Source organism: Hydra viridissima, unplaced genomic scaffold (genome assembly GCF_058129835.1).
Source record: "Hydra viridissima isolate aposymbiotic clone 2 unplaced genomic scaffold, HvirCarnegie_v1 scaffold_1, whole genome shotgun sequence".
Taxonomy (NCBI): domain Eukaryota; kingdom Metazoa; phylum Cnidaria; class Hydrozoa; order Anthoathecata; family Hydridae; genus Hydra; species Hydra viridissima.
In genome coordinates, this window is record NW_028324300.1 from 19,894,719 (window position 1) to 19,916,641 (window position 21,923).

Here is a 21,923-nt window from a genome sequence, read left to right on the forward strand (position 1 = left end):
TTTTATGATATAAAAAAAAGGTTGAAGTTTTGCGCGATTTCATTATGAGTTTATATACTTTTTGTTAAGTTAAAACTTCGTCTTAAAACAAATTCAAATATACTTAAAATCTGAGTTTACATCAAAAAATGGTTGATTTTTCTTTTTGCAAGATTTGCGAAAATTTACTGTTGTGAGTTTACTTTTTATATGTGGCAAAAAATATATACAATACACAATTGAGATTTTTATACAAAATCATATAATATAATTATATGCAATACAATATAATTAAGAGTTAAATATATACAATACAATATAATTGAGAATTTTTAACGCCACCCAAAGATGACGTAGATTTAAAAAAAAAGAGGCTCCAGCATCGCCTCTTGAGGAGCTTTGCAAAAGATTAAAATGAAACATGTGAGGTTTCCACTTCCGTTATATAAAAGTTGCATTGGTTGTACTCCAGCCACCTGTTTGTTACGCCTCTCATGCCATGCATGTCAGTGATGTCCATGAAGTTCTAACGATAGAAACTGGTGGTCAATAGGGAGGTAACTTTTTTTAAATTTATATGGCCATCGTACTACATTATGAGGAATGGTCTAGAAACATTATTATATTGTTTTTATTTATTGTTCAATCGAAAACCTCACCCACTAAATAAAACTAAGATTTGAAAAAGACATTAAACTACGAAAAGCATCTTATGTATAGAAGCATCGATGGAGAATTAATGAAAAATACCTTTAAAAAGTGCTATCATTGGTAGATACAATTATCTTGCAAAAAACGAGAAGTGTTGCAAAAGCAGATTTAAAATGATCGCGGAAGAATTAGAATCTTTGTGGATTAGAAAATTAAATTTCCCTTTCATAAAATTAAAATCTATAGTAAGAAGAGTAGAAAATTTAATATCTGAACACAACATCTTTATAAAGCGCCCTGGTCAGAAAGATAAAAAAGTAACTTTTACTGGTGTATTTGACATCAGCTGTACAAATGGAGAGTGGCTTAGCGGGGAAGATAAGCAGCTGTATGAAAAGTAAGTCTTAAGTGGCGGAGAGGTGGGGTATACAACGTCGAAATGCACACCAGTGCATCCCTGTAAAACAATAAAGGAGTCCAGTCAGTCCACTTTGTCATTCCCTGATTCCTCGGCAAAACCTCTCTCGTCTAGCGACTCAGAAAACTACTCAGACACTAACAACGACGAATCCTTCGAGCCTCCTGAAAAAATGGATATTGTCTTACCACACCATTCAACAACTGCAGCAGTAACCTTAATCAGCAATGTTAACACTAGCACCAGGAGGTGTCTGCATTATGCAAGCAGTTCTCTGCTGACGGTATCAGCTTGCCCACGCCCTCCCATGTAGGAATTCTGAAAGCAATCAAGAAACAGGCTGAAAAGATGAAAATAAATATGAAGAGAACTTTAAAGAAAAAGAATTGGGCACTGCATTTTGATAGAAAGAAGGTTAATGGCAAGAAATTGCTAGTGGTGTTAATCAAAAATGCTGAAAAAGAAGTCAGATTCGGGGTACAAACTCTGGAAAAATCGAGAGCGCATCAATTGCCATGGGCATAAAAGATATTCTGGATTATTTTGAATTGTTGGCATCAATAAAAATGTTTGTCACGAATGCAACGGTTGTGAATACTGGCAGGAGAAATTTAGTTGTAGTCATTCATACAGCGTCAGCAGAAATTGCTGAATTTAGCACAATATGTCGGCAGCCAACATCATGTTTTGGACCGCATTTTAAAACACGTCATGGATGAAACCTTAGAGGTGCTACTCGTTTTTCAGACATTGCGTACAATTACGTCGATGTTATTGTAGGGGAATATGGTTCTCTAAAAAAAAAAAATTGTGCAGAGACCGACAAGATTAAATCTCCCTACTATGGAACTGGACTTTTTTTGGAACGGATATGTCTTTCGCTATTTGCTCATCACTTGAGAATTCCCGTAAATTAAGTTTCGTTGACTGCCAAATTTGAGTAATGCACGGTGGAATTCATGTGGAATCTATGCTGTCATGGCTTTTATTTTATTTCCTTAAACGAGAAATCGATTGTAGCAGATTAGTTTATTTATTTGTGGAATTAGGCTGGACCTTTGGTTTTCAGATCACCATTTTCAAGAAAACTCCTATACTAAGTTAACAGAAAGTGTTCAAAATTATGAAAATGGTAAAAAGTGTTTTGATAACCATTTTAGTATAGAGCACATAAATTTTATGCAGTCTTTGAATTGCAAAACTCATGAGAGTCTCAATTTACGCTTTATATTCAGTAACAAGAATTTATAATATAACTTGTTGCTTCACTTTCAATAACATTATTACACAAAGAACAAATCTTACATTTTTTGGTGGATGATATTTTTGAAATAAAAACCAAAAATAAATATATATTTCCCCCATTTCAATTTTTTTCTCATAGTGTAGGACCATGGTCGTCACATTTTGTGGAAAGATCGAAAAATACACCCAAAGTAAATTCTCCTTTTGTAAAAGAGATTTTTTATTTCATTAATCAATGGCAGTTTTTATTGTTTTGATTTTTTTCTTGTTTTTGTGTAGCTTTACATTTTTAGTAAAAAATATTTAAAGGAGAAAAAAGCAGAAGAAAGAAACAGGAGCGCTTATTGACCAATCAAATTAAAATTAAATTGATACAAAGTTTCATAACAAAATTTAAATACGCAGGCTGATAAAATATCTCACATGTTATTAGGGGTTTGTTTCTGATTTATGTTTTATATTCAGTTGTAAACTTCAAAGTTGTATTTTGGGTTGTGTTTTACCAATCAAAGTCCATGGAGTTTTTATCAACAAAAAAAAAGTTGCATTGTAACATTGTAGTTCTCGTTCAACCAACTTTTACCACCTTTTTTATCACATTTGTTTTCAGGGACTTTAAAACATATTGTGATATTATTTATCAAAAATCAAGTATTTTAGAGAAAGTTGAAAAAATAATCAGATGTGGTAGGGTATAACTTTTGATGATTTATGAAAAAAAATCTGTTTAACTTTTATTAATTTTAAATCAAGAATTTTTTATTTTATGACTTTAAGTATTATTTAATTTCATTTACTTTGTGCAAATGAAAGTTTTTAGATTTATAATCGTTATATTTGTTATGTTAGCTATCGTGCTGTTTTAAACCGTTTTGTCAACAAATCTTCGTCATCAACGCGTTAAAACTTTTCAAATGTTTTCATTTGGTATAAACTTTTACATTGAGAGTTTTAACTGAAATAAAAGTGTGTTCTCATGCTTCGACCACTTTAAATGATTGCAAAAGACTTTGCTAGATAGCATATTCAAACTGATAGCAGAAGAACAAAAATTGGGACATAATGACATCATATTAATTGGAAAAAGAGTAAAGAATACGCAAACGATTTGTATAACGTTTTGACTAAAAAAAGCTGTATACATGATAGGTTACATATACAAAGTTTAGATTGATGATTATATTATAAACAAATTGGATTGATGAAAAGAATATGACTGGTTGTTTAGAAAGTAAAATGGCAAAGGTGTAGCAAACTCTGAAAATAATTTATTACTAATTTTACTAGAAATGAGAAATCATATAAATGTATCAGAATACTATTTCGTGCCGGAAAATAACCATAATTAAACAAGTTGAAAATTACCTGACTTCATCTTCTTCCATATTAGCTCTCATCACTTCAAGGAAGAAGAGGGAGGCATCAACAATATGAAAAAAGGAAGAAAATATGATGAGAATATGAAAAGAAACAGAGAATCACATCGGAATAAGATGCTCGATCAAAGGTACATAAAAATATTTTAAGAGAAGATTAAAAAAAATTCTTTTTTGAGTTTAATTTTCAGTTGAATTTATTCCAATATTAGAATCTAATTCTAAATACTCCAATTTTTTTTTCTTATAATTTGAAGGAAACGAAATCAATTTCTGGATTTTTATATAGGAAAAACCTTCTTTCGATAAGTTGTCATTAGTTGATGAGTTGTGTTAGTTTTTGTTTACACCTTTCGTCATCTCGAACAGTTTTTAGTTTGGAAGCTAAAGAGTTTAGAGCAGTTGTAATAGGAGAACGTTTTTTTTTTATTTCATATCAATACGTATATTATGAGAGGGTCTTTTGCAGATGAGGAGTTTTTTCCAATATTTGTACCAATAATATGATCAGCTTCTTATTTGAAATTTGCGTGTTAAATGACGTCATCCTGCATTCTTTTTTAGTTCAGCTAACTGCTTCACCTTTTTTTAAACTTGGCGAAAAATACTTTTTCAACGAGTTTTGATTTTCATTCTTAGAATTTTGCAAATGCAAAACGCTGAGAAGTTCAAACAAATCCTTTATGTAAATGACTCAACACTGCCCCTACCATTTTATGTATACATGCAAAAAGGAAGAATATATTTCGTTTACGTAAATACTTTTAAAAGAGCAGTGACTTTCATTCGTAGAACTCTAAAGAATATTTTATTTGTTGGTCAATTGATTATGTGATTTCCAGATACTTTGATACACAAACTTCTCGAAATGACTCACGTGCTCATGTTCCATCTCCGCCAAAAATACTTCAGGGTTGTCTGTATTTAAAATAAGCGCCATGATTTTCTAATTTATCATCATTCTTACTGCAATCATTCTTCAAGAACTCTGTTTTCTATTTGGTCACATAAACAAGGTTTTTAGTTTCACAAGCATAATTTCGAGAAGATTATTTTTATGGGCAACGCAAAAAAAGTTTTTGTGATGAAAAAATAGGTGAAAGTCGGAGGTTTTCGGTGAAGATCTCAGTGTTTCTTAATCGATTTCCTAGGAAATCTAGTAACGCTGAATCCAACAGTATTTGAAAACTCTTAATAATTACTTAATTAGGTATCGTTTTGCAAAACTATATATGTTGATACTTGTGCGGGTCAAAACAACATCAGAAAAACTTAGAGACTAGTTTTAATCGTCTAAGTAACAAACGCGTAAGCAGATCAGATAAAAAAAATCACAAAAGATAGAATACTTCACAATACAACAGAAAGCAAGGTGATAGTAAGCGATAGATATTTATTTGGTCACCAGGAGCATCGAATTTAAGAAGAAAAACAAAACTTCATTCCATTATTTTGTCTTTAAATCAAGAAAAGGTTTACAACTCACAATGAAATCTATAAAAAAAATAGCATCATAATGCTTTTATTAGAAGTTTTCTCTTTCGGTTTGAGAAAAAACTTTATATAACTCGAATTTTGCAAGAGTTTCTGAGAATAGATATTTTAGCAAGTGCATTATTACTCCTAGCAAAAAAAAGTTAACAAAATAATGAAAAGACGAAAGCACAGAAAAGTATGACTTTAGTTGTTTAACTAAAACCTTATCATTTGACAATTACTTAAGTTTTGCGTTTTTTATAAAAATTTCTAAGTTTTTTTATAAAATTTATGTGCTTTCTTTCTTTTTTAGTAGAAAAAATTTTTCGATAGATCATCTGGATATAAAACAGAAAGCTCCATGAGGCCTCCCTCCGAAGCCAAAGCTGGTAAGTTGCTGGCTATGTGTAAAGGTTATATTGTTTAAATGATTTTAAGCATCAAATCAGAGCTAAACATTATTACTTGGGTCAAATATTGCAAAAATCATGCGAAATTTTATTTACTATCAGCCCGAATTTAGTCTGAAATATATTAGTAACAAAAGCTAATGATCTGCAGCATTATTAGACAGTATTAATACTGTTGAGTTTTTTATTCAGTGAAAATATCAGAAACATTTTGAGGTGAACTTATATCACAAAAGTTGATGATAAAACGTTTAAAATTTTACTAAAAACAAATTTTACAAAAATCTTGTTTAAACAAAATCTCAAATGCCGCTGATGCTCATCGTTAAATTAATATATTTATTTTGTGTTTACATTTTGTGTAAAATTTCAATGTAAAAACTAATAATTAGTTTATCTTTTTGGGGGCTAAATCCATTTTTAGTTTCCTACTTTGTTTCCTTTTTATTATCTAAAATATAAATATTAATACTTTGATTATGAAAATTGAAGTAAAACTTCTAGGAGCTCCATTCTTTTGAATTGCAGAATGAAGATTCTGATGCTAAAATAGGTTTTTTAACAATAAGTGGCTATGAAAATAGCCGTTTTTTAAGAGTTGCAAATGAATTGCAGCTGCTCAACATATTTTAATGATACTTTCTTGGTTTAGCTTTTTTAACATGAACCTTTTGTCTTCGACTTTTATTTGATGACAAACAAAAAGAGTAAAAAAATAAAGTGAAAAATGTTTTATTATTATTATAGAGAATAAAGTTTAAAACGTAAACTATTTATTATAGAGTTGATCTATAATCAAATTCTCATTCAAATTTAAATATGTATATAAAAAAAAAAGTACTCACAGATTCAATTACATAAAATTGAAAGAGAATCAAAATTAACTTTCTAAACATGTCTCAGCAATCCTTATGTGGAGCGAAAATTAATACTAACAACAAGCTTATAACGCACTATGCATAGCTAAGCAGATTTTAGAATTCGGACACATTATTGAGTAAAACAAAAATTTGAGGGATTTTTGAGATTTTGATTGGTGCAATTCTTTCTCAAACATAAAAAGTTTAAGATTTTGATATTTCAATATTTCTATCGATGAGTTGGAAAAAAAAAGAGTAGATTTTAAGCTTCCAGCAAAATTTAGCTTAAGTACATTTATTAGCTGAATCATCATTTTGTTTTTATACTTCATGCATTTTGCTCTTCTATTCATTAAGAAAATTTTTTTCATTAAAAACAACTGGCCTTCTGAATGTACTCCATTCAGAAGGCCAGTTGTACCCGTAAAATCAAGGCCAAGTGTGCTTAACAAGCAAAGATCAAAAAAGATTTACGCCATTAAGAGTAAAAGCAGATTCTCAACGAGCGCAAAGAACGAGCGCAAAAACAGGTAGCTTTAAAGAGCCACGGTAATCAACTGGGTGTCTACGAGCAGATCAAGATCAGCTTCAGCCCTCTTGACACAAAGTAGATTACAGACGATGGTGTTACAACTAGAGTTTGTAACCATTACTCATAAACCGAGAACCAACGCAAGCGCCTTAGTTTGAACCTGCTGCTGCTGCTGCTTTAGAGGCATTTCTTGAAAAGAATCCGATCTGGTATTTAGCTCTTTACAAACAAATCCACAAAAATTTTAAAATTGTACACTTTTCGCGACCAAACTGAATTGATTGCACTACAGCGTCTACCCTCGAGTTCGCCTCGCTGACACAAATTGTGAACTAGCACAACAGATGAAAGAAATGGCACCTCGAGTCCTTCGGCACGTGTTAAAGCAGAAAGAGCGGGTTTTTGTGCAACAACCTCGGATCTTATTGCCTCTGAAGGTTTCTTCTCTGTCAGACGGGTTGGCTCATTCTTTGAGCGTACGCACAACTTCATGCAAGTTTCCCATCCATTCAGAGTGCTACGTTGAAAGAACCCCTTGCATTCAGCAGAAGCTCCTGTCCAGATTGACATAACTACTCACCTGCTTATAGTGTTAGGCTAGCAACTGATTAAAGGTGTCCCTTATCTTGCGACCTGGTTCTATCTGTAGCAGATTTGGAAAGTAAGATACCCTCGCTTATAAATTTGAGTAAAAGTTGCAGTAACTTCAGCAGAACTTTTGTCTATGAGGGCTTCAGCTTCCTAATATCGCAAAAGAAAGTCAATAATGATCAGCGCGTATTTATAAGTTTTGTAGCCTACCATATAATGTGTACCTTCAGTACATAGTATATCTTTAATAGTTAATCACTCTCCGTTAAAACTACTTAATGATTTCAGTTGTTGAAATTTAGCATAGCGCAGGTGCTGGTACAAGTGCTTACACAGCAAACACTTTTTGGGATGAGACTGGTTAACATTTACTCAAATATCTTTGATTGACTGTAGATGTAAAAAAATAAATTCAAGGCTTAGAGCTATAGGACCTTTCGAGTCACTGGCGTCTAACCCCCGTATTAAATCAACTATTTCGAGGTTTTTATTTCAACATGAGAATCTCGTTTGTAATAGAAAATGCTCCCTACTTGCAATTTTTCGAAAGACGTCTAGTTGTGAAATTATTTGAGAAAATGTTAGGAGGGAAAAAGCTTTCGATTTCACACTCTTGAAGCCTAAGCATAAAAACATAATATAACTTGATAACGATGTTTCGCTGAAAGTGAACGAACATGCGCCATCCAGCTTAAGTGTCAGTAAAGGCACGAGTGTGCCTTACCTGCCACTTGAGTATCACATGACCGCAATAATTTAGGGTGTTGTCAAAATATAAATAGATGAGTTCGGCAGTGTAGTCTATATATATATTGACTATAAACTCTTTGCATCTATTTGCCTGAGAAAGTTAAACTATCGAATAGGTAAGTATCTAGTTTTAACAAATATTGCTTTTTCCTGACTAAAAGGTTACTGGTTTGAGAAGTTTTTCGCAAACAAGGCTTGACTATTACTTTTTTTTTTATTCATATTTTTTCCTGATTATTTATTAACAATTGAACATTTGAACATTTTCAAACTTTAAACATTTAGAAAAAAAAAAGTTGAAACCAATTTGTCATTTTAAATTAAGCAACTTACAAGTGACAGTTCCTGACAAAAGTATTTTCTAAAATTGTATTATTTTAAAAAATTACTTGCTTTTGACACATTAGGTTCAAGGGGTAACACTCCAGTTAAAGCTATTGATGATCAAAGGATTGTTAGCACTTGAGGAAGTAATAATACACTACACACTACTGACCCTAACATGTTACCAGCAAGTTCTCACTTATAAGATGAAAATTACATGCTGAACCATAATGATATAAAATATTCAGTTAGAAACTTTTTCTTTATGATTGACTGCACGTTTTTTTTTTTAATATTGAAAAAAAAAGTGAGCTGTTGAGTGCATGTGACAGTGTAGTTGTGTGAAAATAATCTAATGATAGGTGGAATATCATATCTAGGACAGAAATAAGCATACTCATTGATTCTTTGAAACAAAATATTTGGAAAATTTAAATTTGCAATTAAAGTGATGCTTTTTACTTTTTAAACATTTGTAATATTTCCTCTAAGAAAAAAATTTGTTTTCAAGATCAACATAGTTTAAAAATGCAAACCTTTTCCATTCGAATGAATCAAGTAAAATGTTCTAAACTATGTCATTATTTTTCACTCTGTCATTGTTAAATAAAAATGAATAAAGTGCAAACTTCTATATCAGTATTTGAAATGAATTGAATTTAAAATATTTTACTTGTTTAAGCATACAGAATTATAATATTCCTGAAATAAATATGCAATACTTCATATAATTTATATTATTTTGTCTATACCCTTCAAGAGGTTGCACAGAAGTACTATTTGATTAAATTCACCAAACTTATTTTTAAAAGATAACATAGTTTATGAATAAAAAGTTGCCACCCAAATTGATTTGCTGTTTTAAACTCATGAAGAGTTCTACTTTAATAAAGTTAAAAATTTCAAGTTATTTTACATGGCTTGTAATTTATTTGTTAATAACAGAAAAACTAAAAATTATAAATATTTTGGGGAAAGTCATGATTTATCTATACCACAGGACAAGGTAAAATTAACAAACCAACAATATATTGAAGTTTTTTTTTAAATTTCATACATATATGTATGCAGGTATTTTGCTGATAGAAACTTTTAGGTAGAAACTGTATTTGATCTGAGAGAATTTTACATGAAAACCATTCATTTTAAACTTGTCATTTCTATACTACATGATTTTTGATTCTGTGTTAAAAAGAAGATTTGATTTTTAATCATTGAAGTTTTCTGAAAGTAACACTTCCTACTTGTCTCTATTATTTTAGTAGCAAATATTACTAATATAGTAGCAATCTAAAATGATTATTTTAGATTATATTAAAATATGATATTTTACAGATCATTCTTGCTTTTCGCACACTAGGTGTAATGGGTAACATCTGTGTTAAGGAGCTTAGAACTGAAGACCAAGTAAATGAAGATGCACTACCATATCCTATTTTGTTATCAATAAAATGTTTGGATCATGAAGGTAAAAAAAATGCTAAAGAAATTTTCATTGTAAAGCAAGTTTTCACTTTTTATGAAAAAATAAATACAACACTTGTTTTAGGTTTTCAGTTTTCACTATCTTTTATTTTTAACAAATATTGATAAATTTTATTGATTGCTCATCCAAATTATACAAAGTTAGACATAGAAAACTTAAAAAAAATTTGTAATTGGACACTTTTCATTACACGGTGTGTCTGGTTTTATCTCTGATGTATGAAGTACCTTAATACCCAAACACACCACTAAACATACATATATATAAAAACTGTGAAATTTAGTTTTAAATGTCAAACAGTAAAAAGACTACATATAAAACTTATAAGTAGCCTATTAGGTTTAAATGAAAAAAAAAGACTTTCTAGTCTAATTTACTCAATATTTAATACCATGACCATAAATTTTGTAATATTTTTCTAATACTCACTACTCCACCCCTCCCCATTAATTTGACTTATTTGATTATCATGTTCAAATTTAGATTACAACTTATACCAAGTTAATATAATAACTTATATAAGTTATTTGATTTGTCAACACAATACACAAGTTGATTATGTAATAAAAAACATTATCTAATAAACAATCAACATTGAATCTTTCAAATAAATTTTTGCTAAAAAAATAAATCTAACTTATAATAATTTTGCTAAATTGTTATTTAATTATGTTACTTATGCTATTGTACAAATGTAATATTTCAGTTTTTTCTTGAGCTGATAGTTCATAGCATCTACCAGTTGTTGATTGAACTTTTAAAGATGAAATTTTGCATAAAATGTGCGTTATTGGAACCCAGCAAATATCTTCTTTATGTGGCCAAGTAAAAGTGTTTAACAAAATAGACTGCTTCATGAACTTGATAAGAACATCTTGATTTTCTTCAGATATTTCCACAATATTGCCTAAAAACCATTTTGCATCATAAACACATGCTATATTAATTCCTGGTGAAAGAGAAGCTAGTGGAACCATATGATGCGTTTTAGAAACATTTACATTAGTTAAATTTATTATCAGATGGCACCCGTCTCATCTGTAAAGTAGTTAATGATTGTGGTATAAAACAATGGTGGGTTCTTGTTCCTGGAATTGTTGAACAAGTAGCATAATGTTCTTTTAATTTAAACTTTATGCAATGTAATACAATTGCATCATTGGAAATGTATTGAAAATATATTCCTTTAATATTTTGTCTACACCAATCATACACTTTTTCAGGTGAATTGATAGGATCTGTTAGTGATTGTAAACTGGTCCTAGCTACAAGTCTTTTGACAGAGCCCCCAACGCCATCACAAGCATGTGATGTGGCAAAAAAATGCCATTCTGCAGATACTCTATGATCTTGTTCATGGTGACATAAGTTAGATATGTTTTTATAATTTTTATATTGTGAACCTGCACCATCACTAAAATAAATGCAGTGGTTAAAGTAAGGCATCAACTCTTTTAAATGTTTTATTACTTCATAAATGAAACAATGAACTGAGTTTGTATTGTGTTGCAAATGATCTGAAATAATACAAACACTTTTACTTTTTATCATATTTTCTTCCGTATAGTAAATAACAAAAGAATGCAATGTTGCTTGACTGTTGTTCGAATGGAAACCTTGTACTGCATCTTGAATTAAAAAACTGTAATTTTCAGCAAAGTCCTAAAAAAATTTATTTAAAAACAAGTTTTGAAACTAAGGTTTCCATATGTTTTGGCACAACAAGTATATAGGAATTGATAAAATTTGTAAGTAAAAAAAAAAGATATAAAAAGAAAACTCAATAATTTGCTTGTTTTTTATGTCACAGCTTTTAAATGTGTATGGTGAATTCTTTGTTTGTGTATATAGACACTTCATACATCAGACATATTTCTTTCTAAGTTCTAGGCAAAAATGTGAAAAAGTAAATGGTTGGGGGAGGGGTGGAAGGGGGGGGAGGGAGCAGGTATGAGCTGGGGCTATTTAAAAGCTGAGTTTAATTCAAACTTAATTAAAAACTTATTTCTAGTACTTATTGTGAAATACTTTTAAATTCATACATACTTTGTATTAGAATATATAACACAAACTAAAGTACAACAACAACTTTATTTTTATTGTTTTTAATGCATTTTGGGCAATTTTCATTGTTCTGATTTTGTAACTTCCCCATGAGTACCCACTATTTTTTTTTCTGAAATCACTGAAATAAAGTCTATTAAATTAGAAGAAAAAAAAAAATTATTAAAACCACTGTGTTGGTCCTTGGTTACCGGTGGCTTGAAGTGGAGGCACATTTTCCTAAGATTTAGCCGCAGCCATTTTTAGAAGTCTATAACTTTTTACTGATTTGTATCTTATCAGTAAATTTTACAAAATTTGGAAGCCTACCATATATAGAAACTAAAAAAATATGTCTTTTCACTTCTTAAATTGCAGTTTATGTATATTGACTCATCAAAAATCAACTTTTTACATTTGCAAACAATTTTTTAGCTTTTTTAGGTAGCCATTATGGAAAAAATGTGACATTTGAGAATTCAATGTCAAAGTTTAATTAAAGTAAGTCAAGAGTTGTATACAATTAAAAAAACTAGAAGGTTTTCTGACATTTTGTTTTTAAAATATAGAGCTTCAAAGTATGAACAAGACATGTTTTTGCTACTGAAGTTTTTATTTTTGGAAAAATCAGAAATTTCAAACGACTGTACCTTATGAACCACAAAAGATTTTATGCTGAAATTTTCAGGAATTGCTTTTCTCATTGATATTAACAAACCCACTAAGTTTCATCAAAATCTGAGGGGGTCCATGTTGGACCTTGGTCCAGTTGGCATGGAATGACTCATTATTGAATTATAAAGATTTAATATATAGTCTACTTGCTAAACTTAGTAAAATTCGAATTCATTTAGCTCAAGTAAATGGGGATATTTCTGAGTTGTAGTGGCATGTGGCTCTTGGATTAGCTTTGACTTTTTCCTTGTTTATTATGCAGTTGAATTTATTTTCAATATAAAATCCAAATTTGACAGATTTTATGCAACTTGGTTTTCTTTAGTATATTTTCTTCAATTTCAAATTCTGTTCAGTAACATTAATGCAGTCGATTTTTAACAAAAACAGCAATATCCTTAAGATCTTTTAAGAAACATGTTTAGTCAAAATCTGATTTGTTTAATTCTGCTGCTATCTTTTTACTGTGCCACTAAGGTAACTTGCCTTGACTAGCTATACAAAAGTAAAAAAAAGTTGAAAACAGTCAGCTAAAAAATTGTATTGTATTTCTGTATTGTTGCCATCAGAATAGCCATCAAACTTTGCAAATTTATTGAATGAAAGGTTCCCCTGTGTTTCTATATCAGATCAAGCAGTTATCATCAACTTTATAGTCATGGAAATTTATTGAAAAATTATTCCTAATTTTTAACTTTTTATGAAATGAAATTAACCTAATCCTAAAATTTAATTTACTTTTTGTATTTCTTGAGATAATAAAGTAATAAATGATTTTTGCTCAACATCCAAATTCAGTATTTTAAAATTGCAAAAATGTTATAAAAATATGGTCCTTTAAGAAAATTGTAACCAATCTTCTTTGGTGACTGAAATATCTCTAATAAAATTCTGTGGAAAATTAGAAAATTAAAAATTTTTTTTGGTAATCATCAAAAAAATCTGTGAAAAATGTTAAAAATGCTTAAATGCAAAAATTTATCAATGTATTGTTTCAAGTAGCTTTAAAGTACTAATGAAAAAAATGGTTTCTTATAGAAATAAATGCTTCTTTAAATAATATAACAATATCCTCCTTCTGATTATTAGAAACGTTTGTGTATGTTTAAATAACTGTTTGCAATGGCTTAATATTTAATTATATTTTACTGGAAATCTTCAAGTGCAAAATCAAAAAAGAAAAAGTATGAAATTAAATACCAAACTGAAAGGTCCAGGATTTCAAAGGGCTTTAGAAAAAGGTCAAATTTTAGAAGGCATTTTCAGAAAATAAAAATTTTTAAAGTAGAAGGTTTAAAAGATTGTTCTATTTTTTTTTCCCTTAGAAAACTACTAATTCCAAAACAATATAATATTTTTTCACAAAATAATTTTTTTGATAATCAAAAATGGAATTTATTACCAAACTGAAAACATTAGGATTTCTAAGTTTTAGAAAAGAGCAAATGTTAGAAGGCATTTTCATGATAAAGGAAATTTCTAAACCAGAATTTTTAAAAGTGTTTTTTTGAAGATTGTTCTGTCACTTTTTTTCCCTTAGAAAACAATTAATTCCAAAGCAATATAATATTTTTTTTGGGCACCAAAAATGTTTATGACATAAACCTTTTTATTCTCTTAAATCTAGATACAGGTGAAAGAGTTAGAAAGATTTTGGTTGAGCAAGTATCATCTGACTGGATAACAATAATATTGATTTAATTATTGTTAAAAATGTATTACAGCATTTATTTTTAAAAAATATTGTTATACATTTTTAATGATAATTAAATCAATATTATCGTAAATATTTGTTAAGACTTTTCTATAATTTACATTATTTTGTATTAGTTATAAGTAAATGTTAAGTTAAAAATATTATTTTTACCTATTTTGCAAAATATTTTCTTAATCTATCGACTAAAATATTGATAAAAATTAAAAATCGCCTATTTTTTAATGCCATTTTTAAGATTAAGTTTTTAAAAACAATGAAGCCAGTTAGGAGAACATATCAACTCTTTGTTTATTTTTTTAAAATAAAAACAAGCAAAAGAAAAGCATTCAAGAAAACTTGTTTTAAAAACAAAATAGTTTTTTTTTAAAAATAATTATAACAATTGTGGTTAATTCAATTAAAATTCAGGTAAGATCATTTTTTAAATTAATAATAAATACTTATTTTGTAGTTAAAATGTCATGTTGAAATGTTGCTGCTAATTGTATTAGAAATGTTTTTAAAAACTGGGATTAAGCAAGTTTTAGGATCCTCTTTAAAGTACTTAGATGTACATAATTAAGCTCTTGAAAAATTTTTTTTTTTTTTGAAGAAAGATGTTAAAATTTTAGTTTGAGTTAGTATTAAAGTTGTACTTGAACAACATTTTGAAGGATGGCCAAGGCCAAGGACCAAAATTTGGAATCACTTTGAGGAAGAAGTCAATACTACACCTAATGGATAGCAAGTTGTTATTGCAAAATGCAAGTATTGTTCTGGAATTTGCAAGCTGGCAGACACATTGTCACTGAATGAGAAATGTTTGAAAAAGTCCCTGGGTTTGTTGGTGTGAACATGCTGGATTTTTGGAGAGCAAACAAATAGAAATTTCCTCTCCTTGCTCTGAGTGCTCAAAAATGGTTATGTGTGCCTGCTTCCTAAGCATCTTCAGAAAGAGCTTTCAGTGCCAGTGATGCAATTGTCTCTTATAAAAGAACAAAATTCTAGCCTCAACAAGTTGAAAAATTGTTGTACATTGATCAAAACTACCCTAAGGTCCAGATGGCTTCTAAACAGTCTGGATGAAAAAGAAAAAGAAGATTTGTTTGAAGAGGTTTTTGCCAAGCACTCTCAGGATTCAGCTGCTTTAAGTCAGGGACCTCCTATTTTGGTTCTTTCACCAGTGGTTGATATTGATGACAAACTTAAATTGCCTTATTGCCTTTGTGGTGTCATCAGTAAACTTCACTGCTTAAAACTTATAAAATTAGCTGTTTGGTGATTTTATGATTTCAATAAACCTAGTCTTTGAGATTAAAACTTAATCTTTTATCTTTTTTTTTAAATTAAGTTACAAGCACAAACTTTAACATGTTTAATATGGCAAGTCAACAATTTATCAAGTAAAACGTTTTGTTTTTGTTTTTTGCTGGTTTTTGCTTCAGCTTAATCTTGAATAACTTAAAAAATCAAAATTAAATCTTGAATAAATTAAAAAATCAAAGCTACAAATAAAGTTTTGTTTATTTCTTTTTTAAATTAAAAAGTGCATTTGTCAGTAATTTCATTACAGTTAGTTAGGTCTTTAAAAAAATTAATTTTTTAGTCAAAAGGAGTAAAAAATATTGTTTAATGTTGCAATGTATCAATACGTATCATTATTTGTTGTATTTAAAATATGAATTACAAATGCATTGTAAAAGTTATATTTATTGTAAGTCAACAATAAATATCAATTTCATCATAAGTATTTTTCAGAAACAATATTATTGTTATATATCAAAACAAACAGTGCGCACTACCCAGTATTGTATCTCATCGTAACAAAAAAGTTTCAATATGCAGATGCTTAGTAATAATAATGTAAAAACAAAAATTCATTCTTGTACAAGATGATAATAATCAATTCAAACATAGTAAACTGATCTAATCTCAGCAAAGTATTGAAAATCTCAGGTGAATTTCACTTTCCATAGAAATTATGAAAAAAAGTAAAACTATTAAGCTATCATTTACTCCTAGCTAGTTTTAAAAAATATAAAACAACCAGATAACATAAAACAGGGTTTTTTAACCTATGGTCTGTGCACCTCTGAGGGGTCTACAGCACACATTCTAGGGATCCATGTAGCAGGCGCAGGTTTAGAAAAAATTGTGTTTTTTTGATTGGGAAAAAGTTTATATTTTTAATTGATAGTTGATAGCCTGATTTGTATAGTCTGATATATCAAACAAAGACAATGTGCAAATGAAGAGTCACTCATTCCACAGACATGAATTTAAAGGTCAATTTTAATTATTGGTTTAGTTAAAGGCTCTGTGACAGAATACTTGCCATCTTTTTTCTCTTGCTTATTTCTTGCGTAATTTATGGATGACTCTAATTTTAAAAATATTTAAAAAGTCTATTTTTAATATTAGATTTTCTAGCCATTAAATAACTTTCATTTAATTCGTAATGATGTTAATTGATACAGCTGAAGTTTTTTTTATATATAAATAGTATTTTGTGTAATTAATGTTAACTATTTGTCTATTGTTAGAATATGTATTTGTTGTAAGTTTTCAGTTTTTTTTTTAGCATTTAAAAGTTAGCATGTAACCAATAAAGAAAAATTTAAATTATAAGAAAATTATTTTTTCGTCCTCTAGCACTATTCTTTTGTCCTCTAACACTATTATTTTTTAAAAGAATCAAAAAGTCATCACCCTAATGTACACCCATACAAGTGAACAAAAAAGTTTAATTAAAATATTAAAAGAAAATTAAATCAAATAAAAAAAAAATTTTCAGAACATAATGTTAAAAAAAAGATAGTGTAATACAGTCTTATATATAGAAGCAGCATACTTTTTATTTTTTTCACCATGAAGTGGAACAGGAAAATATATGTTAAATTATAATAAAGATAATGAAGTGGGTTCTTTAGCATTTAAACTGGGTATGAAATCTAATAGAAAGAAAGCTGTGTAATTAGTTGAAATACAGTATCTATTATTGGACCATTTTTCAGTCTGAAGAAATGTATGGAGTGCTAATGAGGTCACTTATTTATACGAAAAATCAAAAGATATCAGATTGTTCTAGGCTACACCTTTTCGACTTTTATTGTTCTAATACTCTGGTGAATTTTCTGTTGTTTTTGCTATGGTAGCTTTTTTGATAAGCATATTAAAGTTTCTGGCCAGTGACATTTTGTTCTCTTATTATTATAATTGATGCATTTACATGTGAAAAAGTTTCTGGCCACTTTATACTGCAAAAAAGGTTGCACAGGCCAACAAAAAAGATAATTATAAAAGCTAAAGTCTTATGTATTTTTGTGTGTAGAAACCATATTTAGCATCATTTTTTTAAATTATCTACAACTCTCATAATTTGAAATTGAATTATATATTTCTAACACAGAAAACTTTATTTATAGATATTAAAAAATTATACAGTGGCTTTCAAAAATATAAGGTTACTTAGATTTTTAAGTGATTTCTTAAATTTTTTTCATGCTTTTTAAATAAATAAAAAAAGAAAGGAGATTTTTTTAAATATTATTTTGGTACCAAAATCAATTCAAAAGGAGAATTATTTCAAAAAACTATGATAAAAAAATATCAGTTAATTTAAATTTATAACTCTTAAATTAATTATATGAGAATCCTGAAAATTTGTACTTGCTTTGACCAATATAAATTACAAATAAATTTGAAAAAAATCAATATCTAACCAGTATTTCAAGAAATATTTCAGCTGGTAAATTCTTGGCACACCAGAAAAAGAAAAATGGGCAGAAAATCAGTATCATAAGAAGTCAAATGGCAAATATTCCAAATATATCCATCCAAAGATAATACAAAAAGTCAACAAGAAATAGCAAGAATATGTGGTGTTTCACCATGTTTGTGTCCAAATAATGCAGAAAAACTACAAACTTTCAAATGACGTAAAAGATTCACCAAGAGTTGGTAGGCCGTCAAATCTTAATTCTTGGGATCAAAGCTTATTGTATTGAAGGGTAAGGGAAGATCCTAAAATTAGCTACCAAGAACTGTCAGTAGAGTTTAGTAATAAGGCTGGTTACATTAGTATTAGTTACAACACAGTTAGAAGGTGTCTTAATAAAAAAGGTATTGACTGTTATGTTGCTGTTAGAAATGCGCTTTTAAAGGTGTCAGCTAAGATTAAAAGATGTAATTGGTGTAAGGATAGACTTCACTGATCTGAAAAAGATTGGTCTAAGGTCATTTTTTAGAGATGAATCAAATTTTGAGGTGGTTAATCGTAAATCAAGATTTATTGTTAAAAGATTTAGCTTCAGAGAAATATAAGAAAAGATTTTGTGTACCAAGAGTAAAAGGTGACGGTGGCTTGAAAGGTATATAGGGATTTATTTCTCATAAGGGGATACGATTTCAAAATATTTATATAGGGAGAATTAACCAGTATACTTACAAAAAGACTTTGGAAAATAAACCTACTGCTAGATCATTTTTTGGAAGGCGTAAAAATTGGATTCTCCAACAAGACGGTGAAACAGCACATATTACCAACTCGATGATAGAGTGGTTTTAAAGGAAACATATTACTTTTCTACCCAGGCTAGCACAATCACCAGACCTGAAACCCATCTAAATATTTGATCATGGATGGACAAGAAATTATCAAGAGAGATAGAGGAAAATATTGTGCAATTGAAACTTGCACTTCAAAAAATAAGAAACAAAGTTCCAAAGGAAATATGTATGCATGTGGTTGAATCTATGCCAACACATATTCAAGCTTGTGTAAAAGCATGAGGTGGTCATGCAAAATACTAAGTTAAAGGGTGACCTTTTTGACACATTTTTCTTATTATAGTTTTTTGACTTGGTTCTCTTTTTTGATTTATTACAGAACCAAAATGATATTTTTTTAAAATTTTTTTATTTATTTTTGTTATACAATGTATTCCAAATAGAAATTTTTAAAAAAATCTCCCTTCTTTTTTTTTTACTTTTTTTAAACCATTGAAATAATTTAAGTAATTGCTAAAAAATCTTAATGACCTTATATTTTTGAAAGCCTTCTCATTCTTTTTATCAGGTCACAATTTTTATTTACAATAATATAAAATTACAACACAAATATTTTAGGTGCTTATATTTTAATATTTCTTGTCATTTTTTTCTATAAAGTTTCTTGTATACATTTTTTTCTGATGCAATGCATTTTGTTGTTCTCTGTAAAGTGACCAACAGTAATCACCCATTATGTTGATATTCTATCTTTCCCTAAAATGTTTTCAGGAAAAATTTTCAAGTAAAAAGTTAAGATGGTTGTGCAAGAAGTGAACTTTAAGGCTCAGTAGATAAGCAAGAGTTTTGAACTTATATGTCATATTGGCTAAAATAAGTTTATAGTTAGATGCTTTCAGATTACCCAAAAACTTAGTCACAACTTCTTTAAATTGATATCCAAGCCTCCTTTTCTGTTGTATTTATTGTTATTTCAAAGCTGGAGTGGAATATCACATATAACACAAATTCCTTCTTGTAGTTAAGCTTCTGATAAATTAGGAAATGTTTTACTCATATTTAAAACAATCACCATCTTTAGAGAAAGCTTTTATAAATTGTTTCTTTAGGCCAACTTTATGTTTTGGTAAGGGTAAAAGAATCATATTTGGTCTATTTAACTACCATGCAAAATGTTCTTCTTGGCAGGTGTCAATATTTTTCTTATAGGCCAATGTATTTTGAACCAAAGCTAATCCTTTGCTCTGTTATCCCACTCACTTACAAAACATAGACGTTTTTGTTGAGGATGGAGACCACTTTTAAACTTCCACACTGCATCCAGTATTGAGCTGTATAGTTAATTTTTTGAATAATTGTGTTAAGATTTTCATAAGTTTTCTTTATATGGCCTGAATGAGCAATAGGCATCGAAGCATGAGTATTTCTATTATGCAACAGAATACCTTTGCTCATCCTATTTTCATTTAGAATAGGTTTTAACCATTAGACAACCATAATAAAGTGATAAAATGAAAATAATGAATTTAGTGGGATAGTATTAAAGGTTAATAAAAAAAGGTGGAAATGATAGAAAGAGAAAGAAAAAATGTAAGTTTAAAATGTGAGGTTTTATTTCATTTGCTGCAATTATTCTGCTGCGAAAGAAGTAAAACCTTACATTTTTTTCTTTAATCATTATTTTTATTATTATTATTTTTATCATTATTATTTTTACTGTAGTCAATAATTAAAAAAAAAGAGTTTTTATTATTTGTAATTGGATATCAGTGATCTTGATCTTTTGTTTCTAGGTTCATACTCGGTTTTTTTTCCTTGTATTGGATTTTTTAATTAAGTAAAGTTTCAATAAAGATTTATAAATGTCACTTTTAATAAATATTTTTATTAGATAAAACATTTGGATGTAAGAAAGTAAAACTAATGAAGCCTTCTTCCAAAGAAAAAAAAGGTAGTTTTTTATATGTGTGAGGCTTTTTGTCAATATGCAACTTCTTGCTTTTCTCACGTCATCACAGAATTTAGGAAATCTTAACTGTATGATTTGTTTCATTGTGTTAGTTTCAAAGTTATACATTTTTTTGCGTTTCTTTAAATGTTTTAATCTGCAAAATTTTAAATTTTGCACAAGTTAAAGTTTTCAGACTTAATAAAAATGTTTTTTTTTTAAGTTAAAATTTTTGTTTACTTAATAAAAATACTCTCAATAGGCAGGATGGTTGTTCATATTTTTTAACCATCAAATGGTGTGGATTTTTTTTTTTTCTAATGAATGCAAGAAACATTTTATTAAACAAAGCCTTGTTCTTGTGAATCAGTAAAATATGAAGTTTAGAAATAACTTTTAACTGACCTGTAAACAATACAGTTGAGCAGAGTAAAATCTTTTTTTCAAGTTCAAAAATAGGCTTGCACTTTTTTTCTTAAATTAAAATGGCTGCTTTTCTCCTTACTTTTTGCTTACATATTGTTGCTTATTGCTTATAAGTAAGGATAAAAAAGCTTGAGTGGAAAAGTGCAGTTATTTGCAAGTTATTTGAAAACTATTTTCAAAATAACTTCAAAAAGAAATGTTCAAATATTCTTCACAAAGTAAAAGTCAAAATGCTCTAGCAATTAGTTTTACACTCTTTCTACTTTTATCATTACACTCAAAAAAAAACATTAAAGAGGATTGTTTGTTAAGAGATTTTTAAAAAAACCTTTATTCACAATCTCAGGTGTCAATTTAACCCAAATATTAAATAAACCCATTCTTTTTTTTAGTTAAAATATTTATCTGAAGAGAATCAACAGTTTTTTAAAAAGGTGCTTTTGCTATAAAATAAGAGTGGATTGCATTTATGTTACATTTGTACCAAAAATTAAGGGTTTTCGTAACTAATTAGAGACTGCAATCTCA

The 21,923-nt window shown here is 28.7% G+C and overlaps 1 protein-coding gene across 5 annotated transcripts in view; it reads left to right on the forward strand.

The window, feature by feature from the left end:
- The first annotated feature begins 255 nt into the window (after positions 1-255).
- LOC145195469 (NACHT, LRR and PYD domains-containing protein 14-like) overlaps positions 256-21,923 on the forward strand; it is a 40,031-nt gene continuing 18,363 nt past the window's right edge. The window contains exons 1-5 of one of the 5 annotated variants that reach the window (XM_090076348.1): positions 256-1,525; positions 2,985-3,800; positions 5,459-5,534; positions 9,973-10,080; positions 20,913-20,972. In XM_090076348.1, the coding sequence (XP_089932474.1) occupies positions 5,507-5,534; positions 9,973-10,080; positions 20,913-20,972 (196 nt within the window). In that variant the 5' untranslated portion in view covers positions 256-1,525; positions 2,985-3,800; positions 5,459-5,506. Of the gene's footprint in view, positions 1,526-2,984; positions 3,801-5,458; positions 5,535-7,861; positions 8,405-8,695; positions 8,860-9,972; positions 10,081-20,912; positions 20,973-21,923 lie in introns of those variants that run through there. The other 4 variants (XM_090076349.1, XM_090076351.1, XM_090076350.1 and 1 more) reach the window with 4 other exon arrangements.